General features: G+C 35.3%; 1 protein-coding gene across 1 annotated transcript in view; it reads left to right on the forward strand.

The window, feature by feature from the left end:
• Nucleotides 1-18095, forward strand: part of Rcd5 (microspherule protein Rcd5) — a 119192-nt gene that overhangs the window by 35818 nt on the left and 65279 nt on the right. Inside the window, exons 4-6 of the mRNA XM_090380060.1 lie at nt 3464-3499; nt 12837-12917; nt 13185-13294. Of these exons, the coding sequence (XP_090236186.1) occupies nt 3464-3499; nt 12837-12917; nt 13185-13294 (227 nt within the window). The remainder of the gene's footprint in view (nt 1-3463; nt 3500-12836; nt 12918-13184; nt 13295-18095) is intronic.

Genomic DNA, 18095 nt, shown 5'->3' on the forward strand with positions numbered 1-18095 from the left:
TCCTTTGTATCAAAATATGTTTTCATTTGTAAAATTACCTTATTTTGTAAATAATTGTTCGATTTTCCCGGAAGTTTCGGGAGGCTGTAAAATTGTAAACCCCTGGCTTTTTGGCCGTGAAGGGCATTAAAGATTCTCTCTATCTCTATATATGTATATATATACACACACACACACACTTTGGTTTAGTGAGCTTCGGTCTGCGACTACTGTTATATGTAAATTTGAACACAGTTTACCTGTTTGTGCAGTCATCCAAGCTGGTGGTGGGTGAACAAAAGTCAGTTGGTGCACTGTGGAGCCAGTTTGAGGAAGTTTTACACAAAACCTAGGGAAATCCATGCAGAGTGCCAGGAGTGGCGCCTCAGTAGCCAGGTGGGCAGGAGCAGCAGTGCGTAGCACACGCTTCTTGATTAGACCGGGGTTCGAGCCCGTCACCACCGAATATGGAGAATGCGGAAAGGTCAGGAAATGACCACCGCATATCTCGGAGCAATATGGCCTTAGTTGCTAATGCTCCTAAAAACCAAATAACAAGCAGAGTGCCAGCCATAAGATTAACATCTCAAGGTCAACAGTGTGTAAAGTGTTACATTGCTATCTGAGAATGAAACCATGCAAATTACTGCTCATACAGAAACTGTTGATCAGTGACAAAACCAAGAGGATGGAATTCTGTTAGTAAATTCTGTCACGATTACAGGTTTGCTATTATATTGCCTTCTGCTGTAGCATGCACATTTTCCAATTGGTGAATAAAAACTTGAAGCTATCCTCTATCACCTAGAAGTAATAGAGGATATCACTTGTATCATGTACCCTATTCACACAACAATGCTTTAGTTTTGTGGAGAAAGTTTGTGAACACCCTGTAGACTTGAATGAACTTAATAATGTTATGATGCCTCTACTGAATGCACATTATTGTAAATACCTCTCTCAATAAATGAATTTGCATACCAACCTTGCATACCTTACTTTGGATATTAGAATTCCCTTGTATATGTATTAGTGGTGATAATGATAGATAATCCTTGAAAATATTTTAATTTTTTAGAATATTTTCACTTGCATTATTAATTGGTAATTTCTGTTTGTTTTTTAACATTTATAAACAAATTATCTGTGTTTTATTTATATATTATTAGCTTAAATAAAATATAAATGGTCAAGGCATAATATATTATGAGTTTAAAAGTACACTGTAAAATATCGGTGTAAATACACCATAGTGAACTCATAATGAAAAACTATATAGGTAGTGTAAAGGCTTTGATTTAATTGTATCTCATATTGTGACTACCTTCAAAATGAGTTGCCATGTATTGCACTACCTCGAGTAAGTAATGCTTCACTAATAGAGAAGACTATTGTTTCTTATTCTCAGTGGGCACCACTACCCAGACAGCGCCATTTCAAACTTATTGGCCTATCCTTGGTGGATGGTCAGGTACCCTGGTGTTGCAATCATGTCAACCCAGTTGTGAAGTTATTTCCACAATATGAGAGATGCCAAAAGGTGTGCAAGATAATACTTAACTAAAATATAAATGCTCAAGGCATTTATATTGCACACCTTTTGGCATCTCTCATATTGTGGAACACACAATATTCACAACTGGGTTGGCATGATTGCAACACCAGGGTATCTGTCCATCTACTGAGGATAGGCTAGTAAGCCTTGAAACGGTGCCATCTGGGTGGTGGTCGTGCCCACTGAGAATAAGTAACAATAGTCCTCTCTATTAGCGAAGCGTTACTTATTTGAGGTAATACAATACATGGTAACTCATTGTGAAGGTAGTTACAATATGAGATACAATTAAATCGAGGCTGTTACACTACTTATGTAGTTTTTCATTATGAGTTCACTATGGCATTTTTACACCAATATTTTATAATATATTATTAGCATAATATTATTTTTCCCTAGAATTACAAATAAAAAATTTCAAAAAATATATGAACTTGGTGGAGTGGAAAACACAAAACTTTAATTTAAGAAAATTGCATTATTAAAGAAAACATTTAAATAAATTTAACCAAATCCTTTTGGAAATTATTCATGGATATAATATGCAAAGTTTCATACTAATATACAAACCATTCAGAAAGTATGTGATCACTAATTTTTACTAGAATTGTTCAGATGTGATAAGCATGAAATTTTGTTTAAAATAATCTATAAAAAATAATATATAAAAGAATAATGTATAAATGCTGCTCAAGGTGGTGATTATTAATATGGATGTTTTCTTTTTTGTATTGTTCCTAAAACCAGCTTAGGGCTGTAGTGATTGTGGAAAATGTTACAGTTCAGCAGAACTGAACAGTGCATATTAAACAAATTTTTTTGCCGACAAGTGTGTGGGGGGGTGAAATTCATAGTTAATGTGTATTTTTCGAGGATATTGTTCAGGGAGTTTTGTTCCAGAAGAGAGAGTGTTGAAGATGAATGACAAGTGAAATGAAGGGTGATGACTGACCATACGGAAGGTGTAAGAACTTTTTGCCATTAGCAACAGCTATTTGACAGCATCCATAAAATTCTGCATTGCATTCTGTATGAGTATGAGTGTTTCTGTTGATTCCCTGTACAGTATTCATCATGATCATCTGAAAATGAAAAATGTTTTGCCAAGGTCGGTTCCGAAGGAACTGAATGATGAACAAGAAAACCTTTCACCATCACTGAATTATCGTCTTTTCTTCACAGATGTATGGATCATTTTAGAAACAGAGTGAATGCCATTTCATTGAACCTGCAGTGAAGACTGGGACTGTGCAGGCTCACTGCCACTAAGAACATGTTATATTCAGCCAAGTGAAAACATTTCCATATGGAATATTTTTGGAACAAACTAGGATTTATCCTTATATATTCTGTAAGCAGGGGAAGTATTGTAACAGGAAATGGCTATGACAGTGTTTGCAAGAACAGCTCCCTGCTCTCATCACACCAAACTACACAAACTTATGAAATGGTTTTATCATAATGAAATATTATTGTATTTTATAATGCACTCTTGCCATACTTGATGAAATATTCCAATGCATGTTAATCTGAGCTTGGTGAGAGTGCATTAGGATAATTTCATCTCATGGGTAACCATATTAAACTATTAAGCTACATCCTCTGTATTTTTCTGTTTCTCCTGAAATGAAGACTATTAGTCAGCACATTAGGGAGGCACTCATGAGTTGGAGGTAGGTACCACTTTTATAATGTGCAATGCCTTTACAGTGACAGCTGCTCATGTGGTTTGTTCATCATTAGGAACTATATGTAGAGAACTAAGGAAAATGCATTAAAACAGAGTTTTGTTTACTGTACAATTCTGTTGCAATAAAAATGAGTGATCAGCACTTTCTGAACATTCCTTGTAAAATGGTAACTTTTAATATTTAATAAGATTTTACTTTATAGTTACGTGGAATTAAATATGTAAATTGTATTTTATAGCCAAAGTCTACTCCAAAACGGGTCAAGAAGTCAAAGGTAAACCATTTCTTTTAATTTCTCCCATCCCATCCCATCCTAATCCCAATGAATTTTACATATATATATATATATATATATATATATATATTATATAATTAATAAAAATAGGTTGTAGTGATATACAGAAAGTCTAAAATATAACGAAAAAATAATAATATTATATCTTAGAATGGAATATGGATCCGGGACACTACAATAATAGTAGAAATGCCCCGTAACCATAATGAAATATAGGAAAATAGATTAGATAATTGTATGGGTAGCGGTGCTGACCTGACAGGTGTGCAACAGTGGAAAAAATGAAGAGCCTGAAAAATAAAAGCAGATTACATAACAAATTTATATAATTAAATTAAATTTAATTATATAAATTTGTTATATAATTCAAGGGCCTGCAGCCAAAACCAAAGGAAGCACAGCAATAAGCAAGGCAATGTGATGCATACATGGCAAACAGAAAAAGTGAGCAGACGTTTACATCATAGCCGATCTGACAGAGATCGGACAGAAATGTAATACTAAATTAATAAAAAGCAAAATGTAAAATAAAATGCAAAATTACGCTAAAATTAAAACCAAATGATTCCAGTTAAAGAAAAAATGAAAGATAGCGAACAATCCTATGTGAAATTTAACAAAAAAGCCATAATTTCAGGATGAAGAAAATAGTCAGGAAATGACAACTTACTGTCAAACTGAGGGAAGCGAAAGCAACAAGTCTGTAACGGAGACCAAAGAAGTAAGCCAAAGGAAGTTGGCAATTAAACAAATGAGGCAAATGAACTAGCAAAGGGGAGAGATCTAAGCTAACAAAGTAGCATTGAAAAGACTAAACTTTGCTTTAGAAGAAAAAAGGAGTAATAGCAGAAAAATAGTATCTCAAATATTGCTTTCAGCCAGCCTAATTGTGCATGAGATATGAGATGTAGCGTTGAAGAACAGCAGAAAGTAAATGAAAGAAGGGGTATGTGGTAGTGCTCAGGCAGTCCAGGGTTATGTACCAAAAGTAGGTCCATGGACATATGCCTCGTATTTAAGTCAGTAATGGTATTGTTATTACAAATATGAGACTGAACAATGTCTAAAAAGAACAATAAAAATAATAAAGACGAGCAAAGAGTTAGCAAGACAAAGCAAAAAAAACATGATATCCCCGAAGTTAGCCAATCTGTGGACACAGGCTTTCTACACCATAAGATTCTACAGAGGCCAGGAGATATATGACTACACATTATGTATAAGCCTGAATGCAAAAAGATCAACCAGCAATTACATTGTTAATATCAATATTGTTATCAATTTCATGAAATTCAGTGCATTTCCAAAAATGATGGTAAAGGAAGGCTGAAGGGAAACTTATCAAGCAATTTGTTATGGAGTAATTTGATATTACAGTAAACCCCTGCTATTCGCGGGGGTTACATTCCTGAGAAATGCTGCGAATACTGAGTTATGGCTCCCATAGTAATAAAGGGGTTCTGTTCCAAAGTAGGAAATATATAAGAAAAACTAGTCTAAAATTTTATCTATGTATGTATTATATGTACCTTCATAATATGACTATGTACATAGACAGTACATAATGAAATGTAAGCATATGATCGAAATGAAAATAAGAAACAATTTAATATTTATTAGAAATTTCAAACAAATCTTTCAAACCAGAGCCTTTGCTAGCTAAAAAAAACTTATCCCACCAGTGCTATCACCAGTTTCGCTAAAGTGTTGATAAAGGAATTTTGCCTTTTCATGAATTATGAGTGAACTTTACGGAATTTTATTTTGAGTTCGGTCTTCTATCCACAGATTTAAAGCTTTTTCTATTTTTTCTAATTTAACATCACGAGTTACAGAGTAAATTTTTGAAGCAATTAGCGCATTTTCACGGACACTACGGCGGATTTTTTCTTCCGATTTATTGTTTGATTGTACCGTTTACTCATTGATTTTATAATGTTTTACCACTGAGGAGACATTTTCACCATTAGAAATTTTATCAAATAACTCAATTTTATTCGCAAATGTCATCACCTTCTTTGATCTTTTCACATTTCCCTTGTTATTCTTAGCCATATTTTTGTACGGGTTAGAAAGAACTTGTCCACAATAAAGTCACTTTCTTCCGTTAACACACTCGAAAAAGTCTGTTTTACACTGCAAAACGGTAGATTTATCACTTTTGTAAGCATATCAATTTATAAATTGATATGCTTACAAAATCAATTTATCAGTTTATAAATTGATAAATTTATTCAATTTATAAGCATATAAATTAAAAGCAAACGACGAAACCTTCCATGACAAGTGCGTAACACATACTGAACAAGGATTAGCGAGAAACATCCACGCTCGCGATTTTGTCACCCCCCCCCCACCCACTGAGCGCTGTTTTGACCAGGAAAGATAATTTTAGCCACACCCATGTTTTTTTATGGCGGAAAATGTTCACGGCATTTTAAAAGTCACATTTTTTAGGTTTCGCGAAACCGCGAATAGCGGAGGTTTACTGTATTTAAAAAGAATGTTGTTATTACAAATAGTGGCAATTCTGAAGCACTGGGAGAGTATTATATATATATATATACATACAAGGTGCAGAGAAACTCTACCGACAAACTTGAACAGGTGATGGAGGGTACCAAATGAAACATTTTTTTCTCAAGTAAACATAGGTCGTAAATGAGTTATAGCAGCAGAAGCTATTAAAGGGTTGTAAAAATCGAACAACACATTCAGTAATTTAATGTCGTTTAATTCATATAAATCATTTGCTGTTGCATACAAAATAGAAAAATAATCCATAACACAGTGCTCGAATGTACGACTACCATCAACATTAATGTATGCATGCGTTGAGAGGTCCTCGGAGTGGTGTGTATCTGCCGCTAATAGCAAAAACGTGTAATGCCATTTTATTTTCAGTACAGGTACAGACATGGAAATGGAAGAGAGGCTCGCAGGATTTATTAAGAATGCTTCCTAGGCAGAAGGTTGCCTCACCACACAACATTTGCTGCAATACACCAAAGATTGCGGGATTACATATTCATACCAAAAGAACCAAAATGGTTCTTTTGGTATGAATATGTATTAAACTGGACGTCAACACCCTGGTTTGAGGAACAGGTTTAGCAGATCTTCGCTAATACTCCTTCTACCAACACAAGTACCATTGCATGCCGATTGGGTGTGCAGCTTTGTTTGGTGTGGGATGTGGTCCAAGAAGCCAGACTACATCCTTTCCAATGCCAGAAAGTGCATGCACTAGAACTTGCTGACTTTGCCCACCGTGTCGAGTTCTCCCACTGATTTTTACAGGAAATCAACTTGCAGCCCGATTTTGCCAATAATGTGTTTTACACTGATGAGGCATGTTTCACCCAAGAGGGATTATTCAACAGCAACAGTCATATGTGGGAGAGAATGATCCCCATGCAATGGTTGAACATGGCTACCAACACAGATTTAGCATCTTTGTATGGGCTGGCATTGTGGGAAACGTTTTAGTTGGATCATACATGTTGCCTGCACGTTTAGATGGACGACTCTGAGGTTTCACCAAGTAATTACCTAAAGTTAACCTAACAAAACTGGTATAGAGGTTACAGAAATGGGTATGTATAATACATTCCTCTAGTATGGCTATATGTCTGCTCAAAGCTCCTGAGGAAGTAGCAGATGTATGGCCCATGAGGGAGAATGTTAATTTTCACTAACTTTTGCTAATTTTCTCCATTTTTGCCAGTATTCTCTAATTCTCCAGTTTTCTCTAAAAGTCTCTAATCTTTAAATTTACATTAATTTTGTTGTTTTTATATGTATCTATGTTATATATTTATATATCATATTATATGTTATATATATCCATACCAGGGCTAGATTTAACTAGCGGGTTGGTTGGGGTCACTACAGACCTGATGCTCCCAAGTAGTACCATAATTTTAAAAACTAATAATGTATGAATAAGTTAAGTGTATATATATATATATATATATATATATATATATACAGGATGATTTTTTATTAATCTGAAGAACATAAAATATTGTTTAGAAACAGAAATTAACACTTGAACTATATTTAAACATGTTGGGAAATTCATGCCACAACATGTTCATGCAATTTACGGACAGTATACATGGGGCAATATGGCCTTAGTTGCTGATGCTTCTAAAACCCTGCTACAACAACAGCAACATGTTCAATTCTCCACATTCAGTAATAATGAGTTGCATTTGGAATGTGACGTTGCAAAGGTGCATACCTTAATGTTTCCTCTGACACTGAAAAACATTAGTATTAATAATGGCCGCATGGCGCAAGAAAGCCTATGGCTTATGCTGCACCAGCCAAAAAAAAAAAATCCGAAAAAAAACAATGATAAAAACAAAAAAAAATAAATAAATAAAATAAATAAATAATAATAATTAATAAAAAAAAAAAAGGAAATTAAGCCTATCATCCTATGTGCTTCCCTTACCCGAAAGTACTATCCAGATGACCTTTGAATTTCCCCAAACTGTTGGCCTCTACCACCCATGAAGGCAACTTATTGTCTTCAATCACTTTCTTCAGCACAGGAATGGTTCACGAATTCTCCTGAAACACTATTGTTGAGATAACTCCAAAAATAAAAATCACATGGAATTAAATCAGGTATCAGGTGACATCGGAGGGAGGCAGCATTTGTCCTTTGCCACATACATCAAGGATGGTTAGAAACCACTGTGTTTTGTCAGAAATTTCATCCTGTAACTCCACAACAGCTCTAGAGATTATTCAGTGTTGCCAACTAAATCTCCAAACCATTCTTTACAGAGTAATTAAGTTGTTGACACAAAAAAAAATTTGAAGCCTGCGAAACTGCAAAGAAAAGGAACAGTATTATGAATTTAAAAAAATCACCCTTTATATACATGTGTGTGTGTGCATGTGCATTTTTTTTTTTTTTTTTTGTTTTGCACATTTCTGTATGATACCATTACATATTTTAATGATACTTACTGAACAATTTATAAAATTAGAATTCTTAAGATTAGTTAGAAATAAGAAATATACAGGGGTCTATCAAAAACAACTGACACATTTTAGTTTTTTCCTCTTGCACTTGCATAATAGAAGTCGCTGCTTTTAGTGAGATTGTGCGACAGGTTAGGACGATTAGTTCATTATTGAATGTTGAAGAATTTAACATTGCATTTCGTGCATACAGTTTTTCAGGATGCAGCAGAATTTTTGACACATTTTCATGTTTTATAATGTACCTTCCATCAACCCAATCAAGTTGTTGATAGCTAATGCTAAAACTGTAACTGACATAAAGCCACCAGTAAGTGGAGGTCCACTTGCCATAAATATACCTGCAAATGCAGAGAAAAATTACTTGTCTGTTGGATAGTCTGTGACAATCCATTCAGTCTTGTAAACATAGGCTGCATTTTTCAGAGGGTACGGTGAGATGTATTCTTCATACACAAAAGTTTTGCTCTTGCAAGGTGTCGTAAACAGTGGTAGCAATACTGTTAAGGGTGGAAGATTTCAAAGGAACATGTGGATTGAGAATTTAAGGGATTTTAAGTGTTGGATGATGCTTTTGTTACCAGATCAATGCTGCTGATCATCAAGTAGAATGATGTTTTTGTTATTTGTGAGGAAAGTGAAAAAGCATGCATACTGTCTTCTAAAAAGATGTCTCCAGAATGCATTGAACATGATGGCTTGCAATAAAAAAATCAATCCCTCTTCTGCAGTTAAGAATGCATTTAAGAAAAAAGCCGACCGGGCTAGCCGAGTGGGTAAAGTACCTGCCCGGCAACCCAAAGGTCGCGGGTTCGATTCCCGCCTCGGGCTTGGATCAAAGTACTGCAAAAACCTTGGGAGGTGCAATATGGCCACAGAAGCCGATGCGCCAACAACTACCAAATCAAAAAAAAAAAAAAAAAAAAAAATTTAAGACAAAAACTTTGGAAATGAAATTGGATTAACTTATTTTGTTGAGAACTAATTGGCTTTCATTCTTTCATGTTTCCTTTAATACTGCAATTCTGCTTTTACTAGTTTATGTAAACTGGCATATATTTGTGAAATTTATATACTAGTATTGAAAATATAATCGAAACAAAAATATGCGTTGTATGGTATATAATTTAGCATTAACATTAGTAGAGGCATATGATGCAAGAAAGCAAGCTTATACATCATCAGCCAAAAAAAAAAAAAATTCTCATTTCACCCATCTGTTCATTCCAAATGTTTATTTAGTTCTGTCTTGAATTTATTTAAGCTGTCAACTTCTACAACAGATGGAAGTTTTCTCCAGCAATCAACCACCTGCTGGCTAAAGGCAAATTTCTGCACATCTATTCTACAACTGTCTTTCCTCAATTTGAATTTATGTTCCCTCAGGTGATTAATCTGAGCAAGAGGAAGAATCTCATCAGCATTGTGCTTACTCAAACCATTCAAGGGCTTATACACCTCAATCAGATCACCTCGTAGGTGCCCAATCTTCAGACACTATAATTTGCAGAACTTAAGCCTTTCTTGGTAAGAGTACTCCTTTGCCTTTCTCTGTACTCGTTCCAGCAGCTCTACATCCTTCCTAAAATGAAGCCTCCAAATCTGTATGCAGTACTCAAAGTGTGGCCTGACCAGTGCCTTATACAAGGCAATAATCACTTCCTTATCCTTGCTAGAAAAATTCCTGTATATCATTGACAAGTATATCAATTCATTTCACTTAAGTTTCTTCTCTTGTGGTTTCTCTTATAAATAAAAGGAAATCTATATGAAATATGTATTATTATTTTGACAAGGCTTACTTAAGTCAGGGGTGTCAAACTCATTTGGGCTGCGGGCCATTTCCTGTATGTGTACCACACACGAACTATAAACCTTGCCATTGCTAAGCCTAAAGATGCTTTTTAATTGCTTTTTGCTTGCTTGTTGATTGATACTTGCAACTGAGAATGCGCTAATAACTAATCGAAAGGAAATGAAAGTCTGAAGAAACAATAGAACTAATAATGAAAAGCAAGTTTATTCCAGATAATACAATATTTCAGCGAGGGAATATACATGGAAATTAGGTAATCTAGGCCTTTTTGCCAGACACTTGACTCTGTTTGCTTGCAACGAGCTTCAAGAGATTTGGAGTCAAAGGTTGAGAAGACACAACCTTCACTATGGAAGAAAGATTGGTGTTGGTTAGCCTCGATCTGTGGGCTGTTTTGTTAGCTTTCATACGTGAAAACAGTTGTTCACATAAGTATATGCTCTCAAAGTAACATAGAATTTTTGCGGCAAACTTTCTTATCTCTGGGTATTTTTGCCCTAAATACGAGTAGATTTTTGGGATTCCAACTTCTCAGCATTTCTCTTTTAAAATTGAGTTATTCTGCAGATCAGTTAGTTCCATTTGTATGGAAATGGGAGCTCTCTTGACATTAAAAGAAAAAGGACCCGTGAAAAGGGAAAAATCTTCTTGGTGCTCCTTGAAAGTCCCTATCAAATCTTTTGACTTTGCCTGTCATTGCTAGAGTGCCATCGGTAGTCACAGCCATGGGTCACTTTTGAGAGGAAGCTTGTATTTCTCCAGAATGTTCTATATGGGGGTCACAAATGTCTTCCCCAGTAGTAGTTCCATGGATGGGAATCATTTCCAAAAACTCTTCGGTTACTTTCAAATTGTCATCACAGACTCGAAGAAACAGTGCAACTTGTGTCATGTCTTGAATATTGTTACTTTTCTCAAGTGCAATTGAAAAACATCGAAATGTTGTAGATACTTCCTGTTGTTGTTCACACAAGTTGTCTGCTATCTCGGTATCTTTTCAGCACCGTGTTGCTTGACAACGAAATTTCTTGGAACACAATCACATTTCTGGGACAGACCTTTTCAGCCGCTTTTATCATGCATTCCTTAACCACGGAGCCTTCACTGAAAGGTTTGGTGGGTAAAGTGCCTGTCTGGCAACCCAAAGGTCATGGGTTCGAATCCCACCTCAGGCTTGAATCAGAGTAAAATGTAAAAAACCTTGGGAGGTGCATTATGGCCACAGAAGCTGATGTGCCAACAACTAACAAAAAAAAAAAAAAAAAAAAAAGGAAAGGTTTGGAATGTTTGCCAGTAAATAGCTGATTTCATAACTGGCTTTCACTGCCTTCATTAATTTTTGTAATTAAATTTTGCTGTCTTTGAAGTGAGTTCTTCCATATCCTTTAATTTTCTTCTCTTAATTTACCCTTGATGTGGGAAAATTATTTGTGAATTGTATCATAGTGTCATTTAATATTTTACTCTTTGCCGACACTAACTGATTCATTGCAAATAATACACACAGGTTCACCTTTTACCTCTGTGCAAAAGAAACTCAATTCCCATCTTGGAATTCTCTCCTCATCAACAACCTTTCTTTTTCTCATTGGCTTGGAAAGCGACATCACATCGGAATCATGTGTATATAAGAGTCACAACACAAAACTGTTTGCTTACTGACTTTATTAAATAGAAACGGCAACACAAATATTAGCTCACTCACATTACAATGTAACCGACTCAAACAATATGAAAGCTGCAGTAAAACTAACTGTCAGTGCACAAAATGATCGCTTAAATAGGCAGTGGAAAATTCTGGAAATTGTACGATCACAGAAAGCAGGAGACAGCAGTGGAAAGCAGTAGAAATGCGTTTTAGAAACGTCATTATTTTCCATGGAGGCAGCGCAGGCTACAAAAAAACCAGTCGTAGGCCACCAGTTTGACACCCCTGGCTTAAGTTAAAGTTAGGTATACATACCAAAGAAAATGGTCAGGTTTTGATATTTTTGTAAATATTTATCAAATATAAAAATGTTTGAAGTGCAAAACTTATTTTTTGCCAGTGTATATAATATTGTTGACCAGAAGAAAATAAAAATCCAATGAAAATTCTCTGTTGTGATGACATTATTTGCTTCTGAAGGTTGGCATCTTTTAAAAGTTTTTTAAAAAAATAACTGTTGATCTTATGATATGGTGTTTTATTTGTAGAGCTCATGGTGTTATTAATTATAAAAAAAATGGAACATATTGCCCTTAAAGAGCTGTGTTGTTCTCTGCTTCATGGAAAACAGTACAGATTACATCTGTAAAAAAAAGAATTTATGCATAAATTTAATACTTGGGTGAGCAAAAAATTGTATAACAACAAATTTTTTGTGTATGAAACGAGTTATGAATGTTTTTATTATAAATATTTTTAATTATTTATTTAATAAATAAAGAAAACAGTTAATATTTTTTTGTAATTTTAAATTAAATGATATTAAAGCAAGGCATTTTATGTTTATACAGAATGCACAAGCATATGCGACAAAAGATTTGGGACGATGGAAACCTACAGATGATTTAGCACTTATACTTTCAGTTCAGCAGGTCTGTTTTTATTTATTTAGTTTTTAGGTAGTAGTGGTTGTTATTCTGAAATTAGTTTCACTGATAACATATCAGTTATGTAGGAAAATTTCATAAATTCCTTTATTATAATAGTACACAAAAATATAAAGAATTTATTAAGATTAAAGTGTTAAATAAAAATCAAGACTATTTTATAATTATTTTTCGGATTTTTGCTTTCTCATTTCATTACATTATATTTGTCCTTTAAAACAGTACCAACTGTCTTAAATTTTATGCTTGTAGACTCACAACCTAGAAGCTGTATACAGGGGTGTAAAGTTTTCCTGTAGATTTACTTTACAAGAAATTGAAGAGAGGTGGTATGCTCTCTTGTATGATCCCATCATATCCAAGTAAGAAAATATTCTTGATTTAGAAATATTTGAATTTTTTGCATTTATGTTTTTTATGAAATTATGTATTATCAGCATTCATTCATCGAAAAGTTATTTTGAAATGAGGTCTAATGGTAATGTGGCATATTTGATATATAGTTACTTTCCAAAGGACAACTTTTGTAGTTTAATTTGGAATGCTATATACTACATAAGTCTTAGGTGAAAAATTGGTGAAATTTTTTTCAGCAAAATGTAACAGGCAATGTAATACTTTTCTACAACTGTTTATTTAGCTTTGCCATTAAAGAACTTAATTCTGCATTTAAAAAAAAGTGCTAAGTGAATAACTAGTTATTTTTGTGTGGATATATTTGGTTCAAAAAATAGTAGTTTCTGAGGAATAACTTGGTAGTTAAATCCATGGTGAAATTGAAGACAAATGTAATTGCAGACTTTTACAGTATATTACAGGTATTCATGTTTATTTCATGATTTTCCAGGGAGTTTACATATCTGTTGGTTTTTTTTTTTCCTACTCACTATAAGCTTTCAGTTTCTCTGACTTAGGAAATAGTGCTGTCAACAGGTTTTGTGTGTCTCTTTATAAATGGTTAATTTTCTAACCATTTATTTTTATTTGCTTTTAAAAAAATTGTAATTTTGCAGCTAATTTTAGGATCAGTCTGTTTTGTGAGTTTCATTTTTTTCCAACTATATCAGTTGCTACACAGTGTATGTGTATGTGTGTGTGGGGGGGGGGGACAGAGCTATTTTATAGGTGAATAAAGTGTTATTTTTCATCCAGAGCATTCTTTGCCATTTAATTGTTCATCAAATAGTACTTTTTGTGTCCTTTTGAACAGTTGCATTAACAAAAATAATACTGGATAGCAGTCACTCTATATGCAAAATGTGGTGGTAGCCTGACTTTCTCAGAAGAGTATAATTGTTCTATTGAAGAGTATCACTGTTCAATTGAAACATTATGACCATCCCATGTTTTAGAAGTTGGCCATTCCGCCCTGCCTGCTGGCACATGTCATGATGAGAAGCAGTAAATGTGATACTGCAGATTTGTGGCATCTGGTCCATATGAAGTACTTGATAAACTTTAGGCAAGGGATGTGATCTGACAGACTTCGAAAAAGGGATGATTGTTTAGTACAGTTGAAGGGTGATAGTATTATGGGAACTGTGAATTGTGTGTGCTGTTTGTGGTGTTCCAAGAGTGGACAGAGCAACAATTGCCAGACCAATGGTGGGCACCTACACCTCAGTGGTAGTGAACATAGGCTCTCCTACCATGTGTGAGCTGGGAGATGGAGGAATGGCTGACCATGGACTTTAACCAGGCGACAGCTGGTGTTTCCAAGACCATGATCTAATGATTCCTCCTCCTTATGGGCATCCAGAGTAGATACTCAGTAAAGGTACACATGCTTACATCCACCCATTGTAAATGATGACTAAAGTTTGCATCTGAATGACATCACTAGGCCATTGATGACTGGAAACAAAGTTGTCTTTTTCAACAATTCAAATTTCCTCTATGCTGTGTGGATGGTATATGGAAGGTATGGTGACAAACTGCAGAGAGAAACCACTGTAATGTCCTGGTCCAACAGAAACAGGCAGGTGGCAGCAATGTTTTGGTATGGGGGATATTTTCTTGATAATCTCTTGGAGACTTTTTTTACCCCTAGACTGCACTCTGAATAATGAAAACTACTTATCCATTGTGGCTGATCAGGTACACCTCTTCGTGGTGACTGTCTTCATGAGTAGCACAGGTATGTTCCACAAGATAATGCACTCTGCCACGTTGCTGTTATTGTTCAAGAGTGATTTGCCAAACACAAAAGTGACTTCCAAGTGCTACCTTGGCCGCCAAATTCACTGGATATGAATCCCATAGAACATTTCTGTGATTATGTGGATTGATAGATCCAGCATTTGGATCCTCCGCCATGTCATTAGTGACATGGTATGATATACCATGCAGGGAATAACTTTGATATTATATATTTGGATCTTAGAAAGGCTTTTGATACTGTTGCACATGGAAGACTGCTGCACAAATTGGACAGTGTGGCATTGGAGGCAAATTGCTGCTATGGATAAGGGGATGGTTGAGTGGCAGAAGACAGAGAGTGGTAATCAATGGACACTGCTCAACGTGGACTAATGTTATTAGTGGAGTTCCTCAGGGTTCAGTGTTGGGTCCGTTGTTGTTTTCGGTGTTTATGAATGATATTGATGATGGTATATCAAGTTTAATGTCCAAGTTTGCAGATGATACAAAGGTTGGCAGGGTTGTTAAGGACACTACTGACGCTATGCTGCTGCAACAGGATCTGGAAAGGTGGAACAGATGGGCTGAGAGGTGGCAAATGAAGTTTAACATTGACAAATGTAAAGTACTACATATGGGAAACAGTAACCCCAGAGCAACGTATCAACTCTGCGGTACTACACTGACAGTGGTGGAGAATGAAAAGGACCTGGGGGTAATTGTGCAGGCAGATATGAAGTTCTCTGAGCAGTGCAGACGAGCTGCAAGAGTAGCTCATGGTGTCTTGTCAATGATATACAGGAATTTTTCTAGCAGGGATAAGGAGGTGATTATTCCCTTGTATAAGGCAATGGTTAGGCCACATCTTGAGTACTGTATACAGGTCTGGAAGCCTCATTTCAAGAAGGATGTAGAACTGCTGGAACGGGTACAGAGAAGGGCAACAAGATTAGTGAATGGAACAAAGGGTTGCTCTTACGAAGAAAGGCTTAAGTTTTGCAAATTACAGAGTCTGGAGACTAGGCACCGGGGAGGTGATCTGATAGAGGTGTATAAGGGTTTGAATGGTTTGAGCATGCTCAATGCCAATGGGATTCTTCCTCTTGCTCAGAATAATCACCTCAGAGGGCATAAATTCAAATTGAGGAAGGATGGATGTTGGATAGATGTGAGGAAATTTGCCTTTGGCCAGCGGGTGGTTGGTTGGTGGAACTGACTTCCATCATTTGTTGTTGAAGTTGATAGCCTAAACAAATTTAAGGCTCAACTGGACAGGTATTTCGAACGAACAGAGGGGTGAAATGGGAGTGGTGTGTTTTTTTTTTTTTTTTGGCTGATGCTGAATAAGCTTGCTTTCTTGCATCATATGCCTCTACTAATGCTAATGCTAATACCTTCTACAATGTTTGGTGGCCTTATAGAATTCATGCCTTCCCTTGTGGTGACAGTACTGGCAGCAGGAGAAGGGCATACCCACTGTTAGATAGGTGGTCATAATATTTTGACTGGCCAGTATATATAATCTGTTGTAAAACTGAAAAAAATATATATATTTCAAAATTCAGATAAAAAAAATAATTTAGAAATATATAAAATATGAATTCAGAATTAAAAAATTCAGATTCAAAAATATTTTACTTGAGTCACTTTTCATATACATTTATTAAACTGAAGTAGTATATATGTTGGTGTCCATTGTTAGTGCCTGAATATAGTTTGACATTACTATAGTTTATGACACTAAACTTTAGTAATATTAATTAGGTTCCTGACAATTTTATCAACCTTAAATGCCACAATCAAACAACGGTAGCAAATAAGTTATCTGTATTTCTAAATGACCTTTAAATTTCTAAATAGACATAATTAATGCAACATGGAATTAGGCCTTACATACATTAAAATGTTTATTGCAATTAAAGTACACTTTTTGCAAAGAATGCTTTTCTCATGCCTCCTGGTTTTTATCAGCTAGAAGTTGATTTGTATTAAAATTTTTTCTTATGTTCAATTTCTAAAACTATTGATATGTATAGTGTTGCAATTTTTTTCTGCTCAAAGTTAGACCAATCAGGATAGTGCAAAATTACAGCCATGGGTTTTCAGATTTTTTTGCTAGCTGCAAATTAGGCTGGTTATCAGAATATGGATTTAGAATAATTGAGATTAATTTCCTAGAAAGAACTTCCTAGTTTTGAAAAAAACATGTTTTTGGAGGACTTGATATTTGAGTGCCTCCTTAAATATTTATTGTAAAACTTTGAGGGAACAAAAATTTCTATTTAGAATTCTTTATAAAGAATTAAAATATTTGTGACATTAAATCTGGCTGGTTTTTTTACTAATTAAATTTATTTAAACAAAGAAAATATTTCCTTCCTTGTGGAGGCCATTTAGTTTGAACAGGAAAGATTGTTCAGATGATTTTATGTGAGCTTTCTTGCTTTTAGCATTAGCATTAGCATTAGTAGAGGCATTTGATGCAAGAAAGCAAGCTTATGCAGCATCAGCCAAAAAAAAAAAAACCCACTTCCACTTCACCCCTCTGTTCGTTCAAAATACCTGTCCAGCTGAGCCTTAAACTTATTTAGGCTATCAACCTCCACTACAAGGGATGGAAGTCTGTTCCACCAACCAACCACCCGCTGGCTAAAGGCAAATTTCCGCACGTCTATCCCACATCTGTCTTTCCTCAATTTGAATTTTTGCCCTCTCAGGTGATTTTTCTGAGCTAGAGGAAGAATCCCATCAGCATTGAGCATGCTCAAACCATTCAAGGCTTTATACACCTCTATCAGATCACCTTGCTGGTGCCTAGTCTCCAGACACTGTAATTTGCAAAACTTAAGCCTTTCTTCGTAAGAGCACCCCTTTGTTCCATTCACTAATCTTGTTGCCCTTCTCTGTACTCGTTCCAGCAACTCTACATCCTTCTTGAAATGAGGCCTCCAGACCTGTATACAGTACTCTAGGTGTGGCCTGACCATTGCCTTATACAAGGGAATAATCACTTCCTTATCCCTG

Source organism: Mastigoproctus giganteus, chromosome 8, assembly GCF_048544385.1.
Source record: "Mastigoproctus giganteus isolate SK-2022 chromosome 8, ASM4854438v1, whole genome shotgun sequence".
Classification (NCBI taxonomy): domain Eukaryota; kingdom Metazoa; phylum Arthropoda; class Arachnida; order Uropygi; family Thelyphonidae; genus Mastigoproctus; species Mastigoproctus giganteus.